The sequence below is a fragment of the Mycetomoellerius zeteki genome, unplaced genomic scaffold (assembly GCF_001594055.1).
Source record: "Mycetomoellerius zeteki isolate Tzet28-1 unplaced genomic scaffold, Tzet1.0 scaffold838, whole genome shotgun sequence".
Lineage (NCBI taxonomy): Eukaryota > Metazoa > Arthropoda > Insecta > Hymenoptera > Formicidae > Mycetomoellerius > Mycetomoellerius zeteki.
In genome coordinates, this window is record NW_017257871.1 from 170,825 (window position 1) to 194,132 (window position 23,308).

Sequence of the window (23,308 nt, forward strand, 5' to 3'; positions counted from 1 at the left end):
TATAATAGATATAATAAATAAATAAAAGCAATTATAGCGATTAATAAAAATCAGATTACATTAAATATTGTATATAATTTGGAAATGAGAAGTATCAATTGTAAAATAATATTTTTAACAAACGCTTCATATCGTAATCAAGAACATCATCGATTAACTCTATTTTTAAATCTTTATAGTGTTTCAAGACGCTCATAAGTATCAGTACTAATTGTTTGTTAATTTAAGTTGTGAATATTACATACTCTAGCTTCAGTTGGAGTATTTTAAATTTGACGAATAATCGGTACACACTTTGCATAAGGTGAAAATTGCAAAATTTACGCAAAAATATTATATTAATAAGCACCAAGATTCATCTTATCCGAATATATGATTCTCTTTGTTTATTCTCTTTGTTAATATATTTTTATTTTATTTTCTATCATATCTTAGCCAAAAATATGATAGAAAATAAAATAAAAGTATAGATAAATAAGATTTCTATCATATCTTATCCCCTTCGAATACACAACGAATCGATGTGTCCATCTGCAATGATTGCATTGTTAGTTGGAGAAACGACCGTAAACTAGCCGATATCCGCAGAAAGACGCGTAACTTCCGCCGATAGAATCCGCATTGGAAACCTCCTTGGATCGGTATCTTCGGCATTACCGGGAAGACAACTGTCCGAAGCAAGATGAATGGTCCGAACGCGGCTAAGCCAACGTCGGTTGAATTCGCTGTCGCTCGCTGTCGTCTGCGATGCATTGAATTCATCCACGATAACGAGCTTCTGAGGTTGTCTTCGTTGGCCTAAAGCTATGCGCTAGACATTGAGCGATCGCGATGGCAACACTGGCTCTATCCGCCGATCTAGCAATCCTAGAAAATAGTCGCGAAAGCTCAACAATACCTAGTAGAATGCAAACACAAGCTGGCGATCTTCCCGAATAAATGGAATTCAGAGAATCGTTGTGCATTCAAAGGGAGAATAATGTTCAATAAATGAGCGATCATAAATATTTCGAGAATAATTGTCCGGCGGCGAACATCGCAAAATGATAATGATTTTTCCATCGCAATAGTTATATTATACCTCAAATTTAAAGAATTCTTTAAATTTGAGGTATAATATAACTATTGCGATGGAAAAATTTAATAACTATTAAAGATATAAAAATTTGAAAATTGCAATAATAAATGTTTCATATTTTCAGCTTTCAATTTCGTGTAAATAAGCATGAATCATTCTCAAGAATATCAATCTTCTCTGCTAGAATTATATAAGATTTTAAAGGAAATTGCACTAATGGAAGATATGTTTGGTCAGAATCCTTTGAAGATTCTTATGAAATATTTCAAAATATACTTTACAATTTGTAGAAATACAACAAATAAACAAATGCAAAGTAATATTTCCGATGAAAGAAAAGAAAGACAACATATTTCAAAATATCTTTGTGAATAAATAATAACATTTGCTCCTGAAAATGCATCAAAAGACAAATCGTACATTCGATCGTATTATCGTCCTCATCGTATTTTTGAGTCATGCAAGAGAATCATGCAAGGATTCATATGACCCCATTTAAGTAACCCTATTCTAAAAGCTTCCTCCCCTTAATTCCGCTCTAAAAACGAATCTTATTTTGGCAAGCTACTCCGGCATGAGAGCCGACGAGCTTTTGGCTTTTTCCACCTCAACCCCGGCGTGACGCCTTCGTGGTCAGACCACTACCAACGCCCTTCTTTAGGATGTGCGCCCCAGTTTTCACGGCAAACAATATTTTTCTTCTTGTGCTCCCGGTGCTCCCTTATTCCGCGTTTCCCATCCCAGGAAATCGCATTTATCTTGACATTAGCCAGAACCATCCTGCGAAGAGGTCAGAGAGTTCCGACCTTGTTCCCACTGGGTGCACTTGCTTATTTTATTTCTTTTTTTTCCGCGCCATGTTCTGCCGTTTGATCTCGCACCATCAATAAGAAAGAAGAAAAGATTTATATCTTGTAGTGAAATTATTTCCTCTAATGTCTTTTTTATGTAAGAAGAAATTAATTAATAAATAAAAATTAAATGTAAAATTCATTAGAAGTTAAAAATTAAAATTAATTAAAAATTTATATATATGTATATATATATATATTGCAATACATATATGCAAAGTGGATGCTAAGTACTCCAAAAGGAATCTTCCTTACTCAAGATGAAAACTTCATATAACTATTTGAAACAGCTAAGTTTCAAAGATACAAGGTGTTAAAGTTGAAGGAAAAATTTTATTTTTTCCAAAAATTTCGAAAACCACTTAAGTTATTATGATGAAACTTTAAACATTTCATCAAAATAACCCGAATGATTTTCGAAATTTTTGAAAAAGTGAATTTTTTCTCCAACTTTGACACATAGTATTTTTTAAACTAACAATAAAATGTTTCGATATACGGTTATGTAAAGTTTCTTAAATTTGTATGAAGAATCACTTCAAAATCTTTTAGTATCCAATCTGTACATATACATATACATTCTTATTCTTTACATATAGAAATTATGACACAAAAATAGAATAAATATTTTTGAAGAGTCCCAAATGAATGCAGTTTTCATTTTGCGTCGGTAAGAATCCTCCAAAATCTCTAATCAAACTTCGAATCTAATAATCCCATTTTATTTCCGTCTATTATAGCCAAACTCTAAATTCCAGTTTCGATTGGAATCGTAAGTCGTTTTACCGATTCTCTAGAGCTCTGATGAAAAGAAGATTCGAATAAATCAAGAAAATTAAATGCGCGCCGATTAAGTCAATCAAAATCTGGGAGCGTTCTCAAAGAAACTTAAGCTATTTCTTCTTGACAAACGATGCGTTTAATGATAAAATCTTAAGGGCCAATCTACTTTATATATCGTTTGAATGATAATAACTAAGGATTCTTTAAAAACCTAATTTAGAGTTTAAAAGAAAGGGACCCAAAATCTATAATTTATTTTTGTCCTTAACTATATTATTATTACTCTGTTATCTACATTATAATAATCTTACGTATAATATTAAAAGATTACAATGAATTACAAGTGATTACTTTCAAATGGAGATCGATTCTATAAAAAATCGATTTTAAATTCATCAAACAATTTGTCGTTTGGATGAAAAGCGATGGTGCTGACTGCTGAATCACTCCGTTATTTTCGTGCAATTTGGGTCACATCTTTAGGGATTTTAAGTTTTAATGGAAACTAAAAAAAAATGATATTAGAAATTATTGCTTTACTTAATCTACTGTGGTTGAAGTACTGAAAAATTACCCTTTAATACCGTGAATGCACGACTGCTTAATTATTATAAATCATCTCAGTGCGATCATTAACTTGATTCAAGTGACGGTCGCATCGCGTCTATTTCTGCTACGTCACCAAGAAATTCACCTGTACATTTCTTCTTTTAGGCAATTTTCCTCATACGCGGACTAATAGCACATTAATAAAGGCTCCCGCACTAATTATACTAAAGTCTACGAAAAAACTTAACAATTTTAAACTATTTCTAATATATTCTTGCCTACTTAATACGAATCCATTTTCTTGGCTATCGTACTTTTGAGAAAAATAGCGTAAAAAGCAAAAAATTATTTCGAAGGTTTTTATGACGTAGTACCAGCAGCATTTTTTTCAAAATTTTTAATGCTACAAATGTAAATGTGCTAAAAAATATCAACTTTTAGTTTTAAAATGCATATTGTTTTGTTCTGGTATAATTTTTCGCATTCGAGATATATATAGCAACTTGAAAATAGTTACATTATACTTTTTTTGTCACTTTCATATTGTTTTTTGATTTAATATGATCCAATTATGTGCACAAGAATAGTATATTATGTAAGTACAAAAACACTTTCTACATAATGCTATCTTTTTCATGTATTATATGAGAAAAGTTATTTTCAAATTGTTGTAACTCGGAAACAGAAAATAATACCAAAACAAAACAAAATGCATTTTTAAACTAAAAGTTGATACTTTCACATGGCATTAAAATTTAGAAAAAATTTACTGCATTTGGAATTTACAAATTTAGAAAAAATATTACAACATCATGAAATCCCTCAAAATCATTTTTTTTTGTCTCTTTAACAGCATTTTTCTCAAAATAATAACATGATAGTTAACTTTGAAAAACGGATTCGTGTTCAGTCCTAAAATACTACGGGAAACGATAAAATTCGTTCAGACACTGATTCAAATATAGAAAATTTGATTCTAGTAAAATGAATTAATTTTCATACATAATGTAATTTATAATGCGATAACAAAAGATGTCATAGACAAAAGATTCAATAATGAATAGTTTTTGAACTATAGTATCAAAGGTGCTCTGTGTAAGCACAATTAAATTTTACACCTTTGATACAGTATAGTTCAAAAACTATCCATTATCGAGCCTTGTGTCCATGATATCTTTTGTCTACCACATTATAAGCTTCATTATATGTGAAAACTAACTTACTTCACCGGAACCCAATTTTCCATATATAATTAGTATGGGAGCCTTTGTGGCCTGTGCGACGAGTCGTTTTAACAAAGCACCGCGATCCGTGGTTTGGACGCATAGGAAGTTCACTGAAAGATCGCGTTTCTCGACCGAAAAGATCGTCCCGATCCTCCGCGCGCGCATTACAGTGAGCATTGAAGCGTGTGTCCGCTTCCGTACTCCATCGCAAAATGGTCCGTAATCGGTTGAAAATCCGCAGATCGTTATGCACCCCTCCCCTTGTTCTCACCGCCAACTCGTATTTTCCGGGTAGGCAGGATCTCGAGACAAAATGGGTTAAGTGCGCGAGCACGATGGCAGAATGGGGAATTACAGGGTGAAGGCGGGTAGGAATCTTTCTCTTTCCGACGACGAGCCACGACGGTCAGAAACCACTTCCCGTGGGTGGCGTTCATGCTTTATGTCATGGTCTACGTCCGTCGACGTACCATTGTCACGACAGCGTGCGAGTTTACGATATTAATGAATCGGTCGAATCGATTATCCCGGCATTCTATATTAATGTGCTGAAATTATCGGTTACGAGCCAAGACAGACGTTTTGTACCTTCAAACACAAATTATTGCAATTGTTAGAATCGTGTTTGAAAACTATTGAACTTCCTCGACATGATGCAATTTAGGAGAACGCTGAAACCGCTGCATCTCGCGTCGCACGGATTACGAAATACCGTTATAAAGAGAAAAAGAAATGTAAAAAGGTAAAGAAATATTACACCAGACATGTCTCTCATTTACTGCACGTTGTACATCAAGCAGCGCAAGTCCACTTTTTTCTTTGTTCATAATACTTCTACATTTTATTGTCATCGTTACCGCAATGTTGTTAGCAAAAGAATCTGCTGCTTTTGTTATGAAAGAAAGTTAATGATATTTTCATTGACATATATGCGTTAGTAGTTATAACAACAACAAATTTAAAATCAAATATGAAAGAAGAAATCTTGGTTTACAATAAATACATAGATATTACTGTTTTTTTTTCGTGCAATTAATATATTATAATTAAAACAAATTTCTTTATGGTGTATTCAATAATTTGTATTCAGTATAGATCTCTTAAACAAACTCAATCGGAGCTGAAAGCAATTCTGTATTTAAGGGAAAATCCTTCAAAAAAATTATTCCGTTACATATTTGTGTTATGCAGAACAGTATAAAATATGCAAATAAATACGCATATAAATTAACAAGAAACGTTTTATATCGAAATGCAAAGATTTAAAAAATTTTCATATATATTCATTTATAGAAATTGTGTACAGGTTGACTCCTGTGAATGAAAAGAAATAGGAATATATGATATTACTACTTACGTCAATTTTGATGTCTATTTTGTCAAAATTTTTACTCATTTTTGCTTATCCTAATACGAAAAAGTTAATTATTGCAAAATTATCAACAGTATTATAAAAACTTATATCATCTGATATAAAATTTTCTAGTTTGTATTTACATCTCTGAAAAGTTTTATTTTTGTTTAAAAATTATTATCCAAAAACAAAGTAATATGGCGGTATCGGTGACCTTTCTCTACAAGATAATGTACTGCTCTTATAAAATAACTTAATAATGTGTGAATTCCATAAGTAAATTCATTAGTAATGAAGTTTCAAATTTTTATGGAGTGTCAATTTTAAAATAGAGAGGAATTCATTAACATATTTTTTTTTAATTAAATTTTCTGTATAATTTTATAATTTGAACAGTAACTCAAGTATTCTTTCATACTTGAATTTCATATTTGCCAACAAAAGTAAATCTTCATTAAGATGAAATAGAACTCGTTCTGTACTACATTCTGTTTTATTTTGCGCGAAACCCTGCGACCTACTTCTCTTATGGCAACAACTTTTTAGCACTGTTTAAACTTTTAGAATTAAGCTCTTTACACCATCATCAGTTTATTATATTTTTTGGTCTTTCGTATCATTTCGACTAATTCGCAAGGCATATGAAAAACATTCACTTTTAAGAACAATGACCGCAAATGCTATTAACGGGAAAATGTGGAAATCAACTTATTTATAAATAACTCGCTATTCGGCCGCGTCTATACCATCTGTCTTCGCTTTTTACGATACGTGATCACGATGTAGGTCAATGGATGCGGGAATATCTTCTAAAGGTATTCTCCGTCAACCTGTGTGAGGGATTTTCTGCACAACAGAAAGAAAAGGAGAACAATACCCCAATATTCGAGAGGGACAAAAACAAAGGCTATTGTGTTTGAATTTGTGATCAACAAACATCGAAATGCACGTAATTTATCAGTAGATTAGCTAGTTTTAACAAGTATAATAATGATTTCTTATTAAGCTAAATAATACATTAATATAAAAATTAACAATGCTATATGAATTTTTCTAACATTTGTCACAAATATCTGAGTTTAAAAAATCAAGAGCTGCTCTAAAATTATTTACATCGCTCAACGTATTTTTAATAACGAAATTATTGCATGCCTCGCGTGTTCGCCATGCCTATCGCGCTAGTTCTTATTTTTATAGCGATTCTTCGATAACTCCTTGTACCGTAGTTTTCTTACACGCGGAGTTCTTACATTCTAGACTAGACGTTATTGGATATCGTCCAATTCTCAAACCTGCCACAGCTCCCTTGGGATGCACAGGCTACGAAAGAACAAAATTTTACCGATGATAGGTTGCGAACTAAAATCGGAAGAGGAAATAACCACAGTTAGGAAAGACAAACAAATCTATTGTTCTATTGGACAGATGTTCTTAAACTTCTCTTCTAACAAGATTTTCGGATAGAATAGAGAAACGAAAATTACAGAAAAGATTACTGCAATTTATAAATAATTCGCCATATAAATATTAATTAATTTAATCGCGTCTTTGTAATACATGTGTCATCCACATCAGATAAAATTGTTATTATTCTATAAAGATTTCCTGCCTTTTCTAAACTCTAAAGTAAGAGAAGTGACCACTTACTCCAATCAAAATCGAATCATCGCGGGGCACTATAGTTGAGTGCTAAGTCGAAGACTGTGTATCAAAAGCGACAGTCCAATAGTTTCAATGGCCATTTGATCGTAATAAAAAAGTACACAGTTGAAGAAATTATTGTTTGAACGTTAAAGGAAATGCATTAATAATATTTATCATGTATTGTCCGACGATAAAAGTAGACAAAGGAGCTTTTGGTGCAATAATAATAATATAATTATACAGAGATTTTGAAGCACTCGCAATTTAAAAATTGCTCCAACGAATTTATTTATAAGAAAGTTGCTTCTTTAGAGTTGAAAGTTTGACATTTAAGTAAAGCTACAGATTGGAGCGATGATTATCAGTAATCAATCTTCGATGCAAATAAAAAAGCATGCGAGGAATTAAAACACGACGTTGGATAACATCCAGGCCACGATGTCGAATCTAACAGGTCACTTGAAATTCACGAGGATATCATACGGTCACCGAGCATCCGAAGAGTTCTAAAGCTGCCTTCAATTTCTTCATTCTATTTTACTCGTTCTTCTCGTACCTCATCTTGCTCCTACTTATCGCGAGATAACGAGGTGGAACGAGTCAGATGAGGAATCAAATGGGTTCGAGAATTCAGATTGAATTCGTGGATTTCCGCGTCGAGGATCATCCCGATGATTTTCCGCTTTTGCCTTTTCTTTTCGTCTACTTCGATACCTCGCTCATTAATGCTTCATTTTTACTAGTTCTATTTTATCGCGTTTTATACCACGATATATGATATTTTGAATATAATAGGTAGATTCTATGTATAGACTTTTCTCATTCCCTACCACATATTCTAAAATCGGATTAATCAAGGATATACGCACGCAAGCTGAATTTATTCTCGAAAAAATATCGATTTAATAGAATTTATTAATTAATTTGAATTTACTTTAAATTTCTAATACTTACGTTTACGCCTTCAATATTTATTTACGTGAATCGTGAATAAGCGATTTTTTTAAGTCCTTTGTCTTAAAATAAAAAATGTAAATAAATTGAAATTATTAAGCGATTTAAAATGTTTTTAATTTACATCTAAATGAAACGTTTTCCAAACAATCTTTGTTAAAACATAGATAATTGAAATAGCTGATAACTCTGTTTTCAATGTTAATAAAATTAATAAAAAAATTCTTCACAATTCTTTCTTTATTAAATAGATGTACTATATTCAAAGTAAATACGTAATCGTTTTATCCCGAGCGGTAGATAAAAGAATTGCTTAAGAAGTTCTTCCATGGAGCAAAATCCACCAATATAAGTATTATCGGTGTAAAACGCCTTGGGATGCATTTTAATGTACTGGAAGAAAATCGTTTCACATAATACAGCATCTTGAAAAGCGCGTACAATCTGATTAAAATTACATCTTGGCAACACAAGCTGAATTTATTCTCGAAAAAAACTTTATCTATCAGAATTTATTTATTAATTTAAGTTTACTTCAAATTTCAAATACTTGTATTCATGCCTTTATATTTATTTGTGAATCGCATAAGCGATTTTAAAAAAGACAATTTAATTTGAAAAATCACTTAGCAGATTAGATACTTTTAGCAGTAGAGAACATAATGCAACTTTTAGTTTTCCAGAGAATAAATGGAAAATACCAAAAGTTTACATTATGACACGTGTTTTCTGCAATGTGGACAAGATAGATTTTTATTTTATTATAATCCTTGTATCAAAGAGCTGATTCTTATATTCGTGGTAAAAAAAGCATTTTTCGCTTAAAATCGTTTTTCCGAGAGGCGCGGCATGCGCCGTAACCAACAGCAATAGTCTTTTGAAGCGACGTTTATGAGACTTTATTTTTTTTTTGCCCTCAGTGAGAGGGATCCTCGACAGTGAGAGTTCGTGCGTAACCACCAAGACTGTAGTGAAACAATAAGAACAGTGCGCGTACGAGCTACTGCCAACTTAATTCCATCTCAATAGAGCAACGAAAAAATGGAACCAGTATGCCATAGTCTTTTATTAGTTCCACACGGAAAAAAATGTTTCTGGTTTACAGCTAATTCTGATTAGCTGAAATTGCATTAGCTACTGTAGCTATGAATTTGCTAATACATACAAAGGTTTTGCTGCTGTAGCTAATACAAGGACGTGATAGCAAAATATGCATGTCTATTGCAAATCGATTTATTTAGCAATATGAAGTTAGTTGTCACAGTTATCGGATATGTCCGTGTAAAAGAAAATTGTCTCTACCATAGTTAAATATTGCTGAAACTGTACTTGCTACCAAATTGTCTGTTACACAGAAAACATTTGCTGCAATGATCAATACATCGACATAATAGCAAAATACTTGTCTGTTACAATGATAATATTTAGGCCTCACAGCTAATAGAAATTAGACCTCGCAGACACATTAGGTGTCCATATAATGCTACTGAATTTAGCTGCCGCACCTAATTTTTAGCTGTGGCAGCTAATCTTTTTTTCCGTGCACTCATCCGCACCCTGATCCACGTCGTTTATTTGTAATTCAAGCGCAATTTACGCGAAAATGCCTCATAAGTCTTGCCAGCGTGAATATTTATTCAAAACTGAATCTTTAAAACACTCATTTTCGACATCAGATAGTATTCGATGTAGCGGAATGTAGTGTTGTTGCCAAAATAAATTTAATAAAAGCAAAAATCAGATCAAAGGCAAACTGTTCACAAGTGATTCAATCAAAAACCCTATATCCCTAGATTTTGTTTAAAATTAATCACACGTGACAAAAAGTAACAAAATGTTACATATTTATTGTATTTTTTATGAAATTCTTTAATCAAGTTTTTTTATCGGTACCGTAAAAATTACTTGATCAACGTAGATTCTATTTATACCAAAAGAATGCATATTTTTGTAAGCGAGGAAAATTCTTATTATAAGCGGCGCACTACAGACAGAAAAAAAGGTTGAAAGGAACGGCAAGCTGTGCATTTGTTAAGTTTGCTAAAGTACTCGCTTAAAATTGAACGCTTATGTACCAACATGTAATCTTAATTATTTTACATTAAAAAAGAGATTTTGAATGTTACTCATTAAATGTACAATCTCCATTATTGTGTATTTAATTATCGACTATAATTATTTCGTGCGCGGATGTTCTCGATTTAACAGTCGAAAATTCTATACGATATATCAACCATACATGTAACTAAATAATACATTTAATAGATTATAATTGGAAAATTTGATGTAATAAACGTAATTGAAAATAATTTATATATAAATATCATTCTTATTTAAAGTTTAATCTTTTTATTTGAACTTCATTAAATAATAACTATTTCAAAAAAATGCATTTTCTGTTAAATAATGTATTATTTTAATGTAACATTTTTTGCTTACGTAAAACTCACTTTACAATCTATAATTCGTCAGAATTCAGAATAATATTCTAGTTATAATTTTTTGTACATGAATTATCTGAAAAACAAAGAGGATTTAATACACAGTCACAAAATATTTTTAAAAACGATTTTAAAAAATGATTTTGTTTAAAAAGATTAGGCAATATGCAAGCATTTTGATTCGTAAATAATCCCTTTAACGCACAACCACATATCACACGGATTGCTTCAAAATGGTGTAACACCTTGCATAATTACGATGGAAATAATGTCTGCATTGTTGTAAATGCGCGTATTCTGCGAATGGCATGTGGAGAGATATATAAATTTAACACTGCACACACTATGTTGCTTTATCTCTCGTGATAATACGATTATTTCTAGGATTATATACCGCATTAAAAACTTATTTACTTTATTATAAGGTAAACATCCCAGTATCCGGACATATACCTATGTCTGGACACTTACACAAAATTTATTATTATTAATCTCAAATGCTTTTTTTATTACAGTATTATAATTTAATTGTATTTAAAGATTACAATTAAATTATAATATTACGTTTTAAAAAGTGTATTTGAGACTAATATTAACTTAAATAAATAAAGTGTTATGTCCGAACATAGGTACATGTCCAGTCATTAGGATCGGACAGTAACCTATGTCCGGACAGTTACACAAAACTTTATTTATTTATATTAATATTAATCTCAAATGCTTTTTTTACTTTAAAGATTAATTTGAATTAATTGTCTTTTGTCATTAAACATCTATTTATATTATTATTTTCCGTCAGCATATTAATTTTCCAATTTGTGGTCAGACACTGGGACAATTACGTCTCAGTATCCGACCGGCTTGTCCGGCCACTGGTACATTGACGCATTCTATTATTTATTTAAATATTTTAATTAATAATTGTTATAAGTGGGTTCAAATAATTTTTCCTTGCTTAAGGGAGTCTTGAGTTTTCAAATGAATACAAATATTTATATTAAAAACCTTTTTGACATTATAAATTGTATTATTTTTGAGAACCTAACGCTTAAACGTCCAGTTACTGGAACATTTACTTTAATTGTTTGCTTAGGACCACAAATCTTTAGCTTTCTCATATATTTTTCTTATGCATTGCACAATGTAAACTGACATAAATTGTATTATAAAACTCGCAACTTGTTATTTAGGATCGATGTATAAAAGAGAATTAAACCATTATTTTATTTAGAATTCAATATTTTATGTCTCGTATTAAGTTGAAAAAAATTTTTAAATCACACATACAGTACTTTTGCAGTTTATCATTTGTATCATGCATTATTATATTTGCAATTTAGGTATAATATCGTAAATATTGCAGTATATCAATTCTTCATAATTTTATAAATTATAGCGCAGTAAGCATCGTCAATTTTCTATCTGTTCGACAGATTATTCTCCTTGACCGCGCGCAGAATTCAAAAGGTCTTTCAATTTCCTTTGAGACTACTATGCAACGATGATAGATAATCTCCACATTCCCGGAAACTCGTAAATTCAGAATGTATAACGTTGAGAAATATAGATTGTCGATAAAATGGTTCTGTGACAAATTTGATAGAGTGAAAAACATTTGATGCAAAATAAATAATATACGATGTTAGCATCAAGATCTCTGCAATGCACGTCATTTTATAGTTATATGTCTATTCTACCCGCAACAAATAAACTAGCTTGTTTAAAGCTTACGGCTTAAAATCAAATTTTAAGAACTTCTATCTTTGAAGATCCGTTCTTTTTATCGAACAATATCAAAGCATATTTTTTCTCCTGTTTTATTTTTAGATAGGCAAGAACTTCTAATTAGCAAACATTATACACTTTCGAACTCTTAAGTTATTCTGCGTAACTTGTATTGTAGAATTCGCGAAAAAAAAAAGGGGAAAATATTCTTAACGTTTTGTATACATCGTGATGAGAATATCAGTATTATATTAACAGAGTTGCATTCACCACTTGCACAATTCGTGCTGAATAGTCAATTCTGAGTTTAGATAGCTCGAGGCGAAGATTCTTATTCCATCGGGGCGAAAGTTCTATTGCATTATAACAGAGCGGTAGTACAGTGAAAGTTTAACGAGTTATAAGCTCGGCAAGAATCGTCGCAGTATGGTACATGTACGAAATACATATCACGTTAAAGAGAGTACCGGGATTTCCTGTCCGCTAAAGTTAGAACGATAAATCGAACCGGAATGCTAATTCGACTGAATAGTTTGTCTCGCGCTTTGCCTTTCCGTTGCCGGCATGATATGCTAATGGCATTCCTAATCTTCTTCTCCGCCTTTCCTGAGTATATATCTCACGAGCATCTGCTCTCATTTATTCTACTTTCAGAAAGAAAGTAATAAATTGTAATTAATAAATAAGGGAGTACGCCTACGAATCGATTGCCTACAGCATCATTTGCCTACATCTCATTTGCCTATGAATCGAGATTGTCTACAGCTCAACTGCCTACATGCCTACATTTTTGCGCACAAATAAAAATTTCAGAAACGAAGACACATTTGTCTACATGTATTATTGCCTACAGCTCGATTGCCTACATGTATTATTGCCTGTAAGTATCATTCTCTGCTTTAAAAACATAAATTATTTCGTTATGTAATTTAACTTTAATTTTATATTTGTACGCAAAAATACTTGTAGGTAATCGACGAGGAGGTAATCACTAGCTGAAATATTGTCCCATAGATTACATGATTTCATATGATTTTATCTGATTACAAATAATTTTTTTCACTACATATGAAGTAATTTAGTAAAATATACGATTTTATTTAATATTATACAATGATTTCTCGTGGTTGCATATGTAATTATCGGATTATACATAGAGATTTCATATGAATTTTATAATGATTTCGAGGACTCTGTCTCACGATTATATTAAGTGGTTATCCCCTCGGCAATAGATCTGTAGGCAATAATATGTGTGTGCAATCGATCTGTAGACAAATGAGATGTAGGCAAACGATGCTATAGGCAATCAATTTATAGACAAAAGGAGCCATAAATAAAAGACAAAGTTTTTCTAGTCTCAATGAATATTACTTAAAGAACATGATTCTTATAGTAAGTCTTTTTGTAGAAAGATGTCTCAAAGTAACTGGCATACTCAGCAGTAATATTTCATCCATTCGGTACGAAACCATTTCAAAGAACATATCTTTTGATTAGTTTTGTCGGACATTTAAGAAATTCTACACTTACCAGCCGTATTCACACCTATCCAGGCATTACCGTTGTAATCCCGGAACTTTCGAAGAGAGCTCACATATAGATGCTGCACAGAAAGGGAGGCGAAAGAGAACGGAAAAAAGAGGCAGAAGACAGTGGGCGAAGGGAGTGGAAATGGACGGATCCAGCTAAACGAGCAGATTCGTAATCCTTTTACTGCCGCACGACGAAAGGCTTTGATGCTGACGAGCTTAGCGCTTAGCGACTTTCGTAACCGTGTCAAGCCGGCCTAAAGGACGAGTCGAGACTGAGATGCGTCGGCAAGCCTTTAGCGCGTTAAGAGCCATTCGTCCAGATCTTTTCTGACATTACGTCTGCTTTTGAGATTATATCCCTGAGACTGAGGTGCGAGAAATTTATCGCTTGACAAAATATCACACGTTCTTTCCGTTAAAAAAAATCTTATCTTATTATTATAGATGCAATTCTTCAATTATAAATGTCGCTCCCTTATCTTCTTCAATCTTCATTTTCTCTCTTTGTCCACCAAAGAATATCACTTTGCTTCACAATAAACGGAAATGTACTTTCATTTCGTATTAGAATGACGCTAATTAATACAATGTATTATTGAAAAAAATCGTTATCCGACTTGACTATGAAATGTAATCATCTTGGAAACCGTGAAAGTAATTGAAACACAAAAGTTCTCGAGACGGATCAGCAAGCTTTTAGGGAAATATCGATAATGTGCGGCCGTTATTCTTCCGAACAATTGCGTTAGCGAATAACGTAAGACAGGGCGTTATAGATTTAAGATATCGATGCCGATCGTAAAAGACGCACTCCTCCCGTGTACTTAAAACTTCTTTATGGGATGAAATTTGAACTTTAAGAAGATTATTTGCAAGGTCGTGATGATATTAAAGATGTTAGGAAGTACAATTTAAAAATTTTCCATGACATTTCGGGACTGATGTAAAGAAAGAAATAGTCTTATTTAATTTTTCGTTCAAACATCGTTCGCGGTGTGATCACTGTAATTAAATATAAACGTCACAGTCTGAAACTCGACAGTAATCAAGCCGACGTTAAGATCAACCTTCTATTCAAAAATTCATCAGTCGAAAGTTATTAAGAAGATGAGTTCCATCTTCTGAGAAGAATACTTAATGAAGAATGAAATGCTGGTATATCATAAAAAATAAATAGCTTCGTTATATCCTATAATTCTTAATATTCTAAGATGTATCGCCATTTCAAATGATCTATAATTCATTTCAAATTGTATACTTTTTATTTTATTATAATATATATTCTATGTACGTGTGTGTACTTCTAATTACTATATTGCTTTCCATATCACAGCATATAAAATTAGAAAGTGTAGAATTCTATTTTAAATTTTGACACACATTATAAAAATAGATTTTAAGCCAATAGTGTCATAAAATATTAAATTATGATATTATTAAGTTGAAATATTACGTTGCCTTCCAATTCTATGGATAAGAAATGCATCATTTTTTAGTCACAAGGAAAATTCGGTAAGAGTAAAATTTGAAAATATCTAAAATATTACATAAGTATATGTATAGAGTAGATAGATCTAAAACATAAAATAACTTTTTGTAGCAGTTGATATTTGATTTTAGGAATTTAAGAATATTATTTTAAATGTTTTATGCAGTTTTGTCTGACAATGAAAATTCGATAAGTGCAAAATTCAAAAAATGATCTGAAGCTTTCCATGAAAATAGAATAGATGAACCTAATCATGAACAACTTTTTGTATTTAGTGATATTTGATTTTAGGGATGAAAACATCTTCCTGAAAAAAATCAATTTCTAAACGAATATCATCGAAACAATAAAAAAAATGATTTGGTTTAATAAAACTTGGCTAAATTTGGTTTAATAAAACTTGGCTAAATAAAACTTGGTTTTAAAAGCACTTCTATTCAAAACATTTTTTCATATTTCTTATTATTACGGTGATATCCGCTTAAAAACGTAAACATTCATTCATGATTTCTTTCAAAAAGTGTTTCTACCTCTAAAACTGAAACAGCAGCTACAAAATATGTTTTGTAATTAGATCTGCCTATTCTACACTCACATAAAGTTTCAAATTTTTTTTAAATTTTTCACTTGCTGGACTTTTACAAAGAATTGCATATTACATTTTAGAAGACATTCTTAAACCAGATTGTACGCATATGTGTATCTTGCTTCCACTTTTCCTTAAAATGTTTCTTACATTATCCACTCACAAATGGATGTACATATATAAAGTGTAAATGTCCGCAATATATTGAGCTCGGGTCCGTTGGGTTTACTAAGCCCAAATGACTGTGAATCAGTCATCTCTACGGGAAAGTAGCTTTATCGTAAGAAATTGTATTCAGACTGTCATCTAAAGAGATGAAAACTGTAGAGAAGACATCTTACATCTTTCAGCTTGTCGCCCACGAGAGACGATTGTCGACTTCAGCTTCGCGAACAATGGCTGCAATGAGTTTAGGTTTCATCGTTATGGTCACGCCATGGACGATTCAGGAAGTCGTTGCAGCCTGCACCGGAAGTAAGCCACCGCCATTTCTCGACTTCCTGGCCACGTGGCTGGCTCTCTCCAACAGCTTCTGGAATCCTTTCCTTTATTGGCTGCTCAACAATCATTTCCGCCGAATTTCGAGAGAGTTTCTCTTTACCAAGGTACGAGTATATAAAAATTTATATTTTAAGTTAATTAATATTAACAAGCCTTTTGTTTATTACATTGATACGTAAAACATAGATTTGAAAAAGCAATACAAATAAAGCAATAAAAAATAAATTGCAAAATGAAATGCAGCTATAAAATTTTATTTGTCTTTTGACACAAAATTTCAAATCAAGGGAGAATCATATGCTAATGCAATTAAAATTTATTTTCAATATAAGTAACAAAACGACAAGTTTTATATTTTTGTTTCATCAATTTATTTCAGAATAATAGAATTTATTTCGCTTCTGCTTCCTTGTATATATATTCAAAAACCAACTCGCCCGGCTTCTACGAATTATATTAGATTATCACGACCGTAGTCAACACTATTTCATATGTGTGAATTTTACGTAAATTTTGTTATGTACAAGTGGAAATTCGTGGATGCGTGTTTTCAAACGTCCATTAAAGTTTAGTCCGATGTAGCACTTATAGCAAGTGCTCATCATTTTTTCCTACTAATTGGAAACAAAAATTGGATAAGAAATGGAAGTAAAATATCGCGTTTTTGTAAAAGATAAAATCACAAGAATAAGACATAAATATAAATAATCTTTTTCATGCGCAATTAATTTGTATATAATAATTTATTATTAATGATAATTTATAATTAATAAGTGTATAATAATTATAATTTATAGTAATATTTGTAATTTATGATAATATATATAATATTACAAATGTTTAATAAATTTAATTTATAATTAATGATAATTTATAATTAATAAAACGTTTTATATATAAAAATGTAACGTTTCTATATTCTATATTATAATTTAAATACATTGGATTCAGCGACGTATGATCAAGAAAATAAAATAGCGATGAGTATGTAAAATATAAACTACGGAGAGAAGAAAAGTACAGTAAACAGAAAATTTATACGATTAGAAAGGTTCAATAAGTTTGTAAGACGAACGCTTTCTTTGTTTACCTAGGTTTCTTTTTCTCCCGATCGTTTTATTTTTTCGTTACATCACAGGCTCCGCATTTTCCGTCTTGTGATTTCACGCTTCACTTCTTTTATTCCGCGAAATCAATCGTGCGCTCGGTGCTGCAACAGAATCAGTAAATTCCTCGAAGAGGATGGCGGTTCACGTCACCAGCGAACGAATGAAGACGTACGACTTAACGCGACTTTCTAGGAAAACACGATGGAAAGCGACAGTACCTACCGGGAAAACAAGATTTATCCGGTGCAAAACGCGTTACGCAATGCCCTTGATACTTTCCGCGACAGATCCAGCGGTTGGTCCCTTCTTTTTCGCTGAATTCTCTTTTCGGATTCAGTAGGAAAGAGGGAAAACGGCAGTACGTCGCGTAGCTTTGCCGCGGCCACATAGATCTTGGTGCTTCGACTTTACAGACCATGAATTCCGAAAAGCTGTCGGTGTGTAATAAATCTTTAATCGCCGCGCGAAGTGCACCGCGACCTCCTCTCTACGCTCACCGGATGCAAAACTACATGCAAGTACAATAAAATACTCGTGCAGCACGTTTGATATTTTTTTTGCAATTGGCATACATGAGTTTTGATTGGCAAATGACGAATGAGTTTGAAGTAAAACGACGTCAGTGTATCATGTGGATCAAAGTGTATCTTGTGGATTAATTTACTTATTGTTTTCGTTAAAAAAAAATGCTAATCGATCAATCGGTGAATTATTAAATTTATAATAAAATTATAATATTGAAAGATCACAATTAAGTGTATATTTAAAATTCAAGAGTTGTTTCCACTAAAATTGTTTTTAAATATTGAATGATTTCTACATGTTACTTCTTCAATGTTAGGTTTTATTATAAATAATAAATATCTTGAAGTTTTAATTAAGAAAAATCGTCTTAATATTCGACGAAAAATTTATTATTAATAATTCGAAGATATGCGAATTACTATTGGAAAATGTACATAGAGAGAGAGAGAGAGAGAGAAAGAATTATAGATTTGTGCATAACAACTCATAATCTGCTTCTATATATATATATATATATATATATATATATTAAATTTTATGCTGGCACAAGTGGCAGTATTCTGTATGTGTTAACGTTTCAGTAAATAGATCGATTAGCTTACAAAAATCGCTTTACATACGTACGAGAATAAGTACCTTGAGAATCATATCATGCTGGATATTGCAGTTAAATCTTGGTTTTTACTGACTCAAGTATTGCCCATGAAATTTAGATAAAACAATTTACGCAAGGTAGTATTCCAAAACAGAACACGAGTATCGTTAAATTTCTTACATTCTTTTCGATTATATTTATATGATATAAATAATATGAAAAGACTATATTATACATGTCTCATGTATGATTTGTAATATAAATATGCATAAATTAATTGGCATAACCAAGCGAACTTTATACCAAGTAATGTAAAAATTATTTTGAAAAATTATTATAAATTTTATTATTTTCTTTAAAAAAAGAAGGGAAAATATAGAGATAGAAATATTATATAGCCGACAAAAAATTTCACCAAATATTCTACCAAAAATAACAGTAAGTGAAAAGTTATTTTTCACTCTTTCATAACTTGAATTGAGAAAAAGAGGTAGTAACATGTAATAATAGTATGCTGCTATGAAACAAACTCCAACTAAATAATTGATATATTATTTTAACCCATGGTACATTATTGTGTAGGAAATAGTTTGTATATTTACATATTCAACTGTATCCCTTGAGGATCAACGTTGCATTTGAAGCATTCTGTTCGTGCACAAAGTTTATGAAAGCAGCAATATATATCGCTTACAATTAAACTACTCTATGTTAATCTGATAAATGAAATACATAAATGTATGCATGAATACATTGCGGTGATATTCAATTATCAGGGAGTTTTAAGATCAATTTATTATCCGTTCTCACAAGGGAAATATTTCAACCTTATCACGCAGGTAATCAATAAAGCTTATAAAATCTACTCCTACTTGGAACGATTGATTTATCGTTTGTAAACTGACAAGCATTATTCAACCATCAATGCATGTCATGATTGATAATTCGGTTAATTTTAATTTCCTTTTTATATGCAGATTCTGTGCAGATCTAAGCCGTTAGGAACAAAACAACACTGCTGCTCGACTAGCACCGGTGGCTTAGATGTTTGCAGCATCGCGGGTATCGATCTATCAGGTATGTTAAACAAATGTTATCGCGTTAAAAAAGAAGTCAATCAATCTGAAAAATTTCTTTATGTTAAATTTCATGTAGCGGCAATGCGTAGCAATTAACAATAAAAATGTATACTGAATTTAAAAATTTTTTAAACAAAAACTTTTAAAACGTATTTGTAAATCATTTGCATGATCTTTTCCTAATAAACAATTTGATTAAATAAAAGAGCTATGAAAAAATAATTATAAAAATTGAATTAGTTAAATTAAAATTAAATTAACAATAAACTTTTCCATACGCTTTAAATTTATCTATTGTGTTAATTACGACAAAATTCATCTGGTTGCTTTTACGTTCATGATCTCGCATTGGCAGCAAGGGAATTAACATAATCAGTGTTTTGCGCTAATTAAACCGAGGGGAATCTTTTGACAGCATTCATTATCAACATTAACTGAATTCTCATGCTCTATATGACATCCATAAACGAAGATTTAATGTGGTCGCTAATAATAGTCAGCGTCATGATTTTCGCATAAATTCGAATTGTGTCATAATCACATTTGGAATCATATAGCGTATCAGACTTACGATTACTGCTATTGATTACGTTACAACATGTTTGTCACTGCTTGCCGCAATTGCCACTACGTATTGCGTTTAAGTAAAATATTAATAGATTTCTTACATAATTTGGCTTTTATTACTAAATTAATCAGATAAAATTTTTAACGTTCGTAATTTTAAATAAAAGCTAGAAAATCAAAGTCGCCAAATTTCTTTTATTATTAAAGTAACTACATGTAATAAATGTAGTTCCTTTAAATGAAATTTAAAGGAATAATAAATTTTTCCTTTAAATATAAATTAAATATTAATATTAAATTATATTAATATAAATTAAATACAATAATATTAAATATGTAATAACATTTTACAGCAAAAGTAAACATAGGGATCCTTTGTAAATTAATAAATTCAATTTTTATCACGATTTCATTTCGTAATATTAAATAAAACAAGTTTTTAATTTCCAGGTGTACATAAAAGAGGAGAGTAATACATTACATAAAGAAAATAATATCTATTAAATTCTCTTTCTAATAAAGAATTAATTTTTAATCCGTATAAAAATTAAAAAATAAATGTATCTAACTTTCAACGAAATTGTAATAACTATGTCTTTCTTTGCAACAATAATCGCGAGAATATCGCTGAATATCGCATTAGGAAATATGTCAGTAATTTATCGACTTGATTGAAATAAAACGTGCAACTCCGAAACAAATTAGCTCGTGCACTCGCTTCGAATTTATCGTTCGAAACGATAATTTACGCTGCGCGGAAATAATTATCATACGTTATATAATACAATCCTGTTAATAGCGAATATTACCATAGCCAGTGCTTCAAGCTTTCATTGTTCGAAATTTTTTATTTCAGGTTTGGAGCGTTGCTCAATGGAACGATGCTCAATGGCGCGTTGTTCCTCGTTATCATTAGCGAATACACCGCCGCTCCCTTGGGAAACCGGACATGTAACACATGGTGACGTAGCATCCACGTGAGGTACAAGCGTTGCATAAATATATGCTTCTATTCTATTATTCACTATTTGCTACCTGTTATTCTACGTTATATAGAATCTTATATCTCCACAATATTAAAATTCCATGCCTTTAATCAATTTGCATAAACAGCTTTATATCTGTTAATAAAAATGTGCATGCATTAATAATTCTTAAGTTACAGAAAAATGAGAAGAGCTTTCGTCTTGAATAAATTTTAATAATTATTGAATCAATTTTCATAATTGTCACAAAAACTCTTCATTTAACATATGCAGTTTATTATTGATAATCAGAATGTCATAAATCAATCACAGAACTGTATTAACATAAGAACTTTATAAATATAAATCTTTATGTTTGACGAAAATGATGTCATGTACTACAAAATTTATTATAACTGTGAAAAATATCACCTCAAATATCACCAAATTGTGCTTTAAGACCGAAAATTTAATTGGTTTGTGTAGAATTGGATATGTATATGTATAAATTCACTCTGAAATATTATTATGCATATATGAAGTTCTAGTTCGGATAAAAAAAGCATTGCTTTTCTTAGTTGTGTTTTCATATATCGGTCTAATATTATTATTGTTTATTGCTTTTATTATTATTTAAACAAAGTATTGCAAAATTTTTTAGACTAATCTTGTTTCAACATTAAAAGTAATGAAAATGCGAACGAATTGTTACTTTTTAAATAAGGGTAATGATAACGACTTATTTTTTTAAATTAATAATTAATATAAATGATAACTAGTTATTTATTTGACTCGATAATGAGTAACGGTAATTAGTTACTTTTAAAAAGTAATTTTTCAATTCTTGCTAATAATAAATGTCTATGGTAATTTCCACAGCCACAGATGCCGCCACGCAGACGGAGGATTTCGGATCTCCGGACGACGCCAGTTAGTACAGCGTGGCGGCAAGCCGACATTCGATGCTTCAAAACTACTGGGCACAATATCCGTCATCTATGCACCGATATCTGCAAGACCATGTCGTATCCTCGCTGGAACGAGGACGAGTTTCGCGCATCGAAGAAGAGAACAATCGCGACAACGTCGCAACATTAGATGGAACGAGCCGTTATCATCGACATGATCGACAGAATCGCTTAGAATTCACGCGTTTTAAAAGTTTACCAGATCTTATCCGAGATATGGAACAGCGATGAAACACTGATTAACGAACACATCGTTGAATCAGAATGTTGCTGTACATCACTGTCGTCGTCGTCATTATTTCATCATTATTCTACATAAGAAAGCATGAACTCACTGATTGCAACAGCGTGAAGGAACGCGAATTTCATGCTTCGAGACGAGCGTACACGAAGCATGTGTCGACATACCGCGATTAGCTCTCATCGCGACGAGATCGATTACGGAAATTAATTACGACACCAACGAGGATACTAATCGCGCCGCTCTCGACGATATACATGTAGATGTTTAATCACGGAGCATACTGCGAGTGTTAACGTCATTCGCGCCCGCATCCCCATTTTCCACGATTAATTATTCACGCGTGAGTGTTCATCCTACAAGCTGCTCACCTAAACGTAAAATTGCTTCTTCCTTGAGCATATAATTTTGAATACTTTTAAAAAAATTTTTTAAGATAAATTCATTTAAAAGCATAACTTCCCAATTCAAAACATTTCTTCTTATTCATAGATCAATTTAAAGGCAAGTCCTTATTCAAGACATCTTACTGTTAAAGTAAAT

The 23,308-nt window shown here is 31.5% G+C and overlaps 1 protein-coding gene across 1 annotated transcript in view; it reads left to right on the forward strand.

The window, feature by feature from the left end:
- The window catches only part of LOC108730082 (trace amine-associated receptor 9), a 47,154-nt gene extending 24,018 nt beyond the window's left edge, over positions 1–23,136 (forward strand). Inside the window, exons 7-10 of the mRNA XM_018459570.1 lie at positions 16,566–16,820; positions 19,923–20,022; positions 21,448–21,573; positions 22,436–23,136. Coding sequence (XP_018315072.1) covers positions 16,566–16,820; positions 19,923–20,022; positions 21,448–21,572 — 480 coding nt within the window. The 3' untranslated portion in view covers position 21,573; positions 22,436–23,136. The remainder of the gene's footprint in view (positions 1–16,565; positions 16,821–19,922; positions 20,023–21,447; positions 21,574–22,435) is intronic.
- The last annotated feature ends 172 nt before the right edge of the window (positions 23,137–23,308 follow it).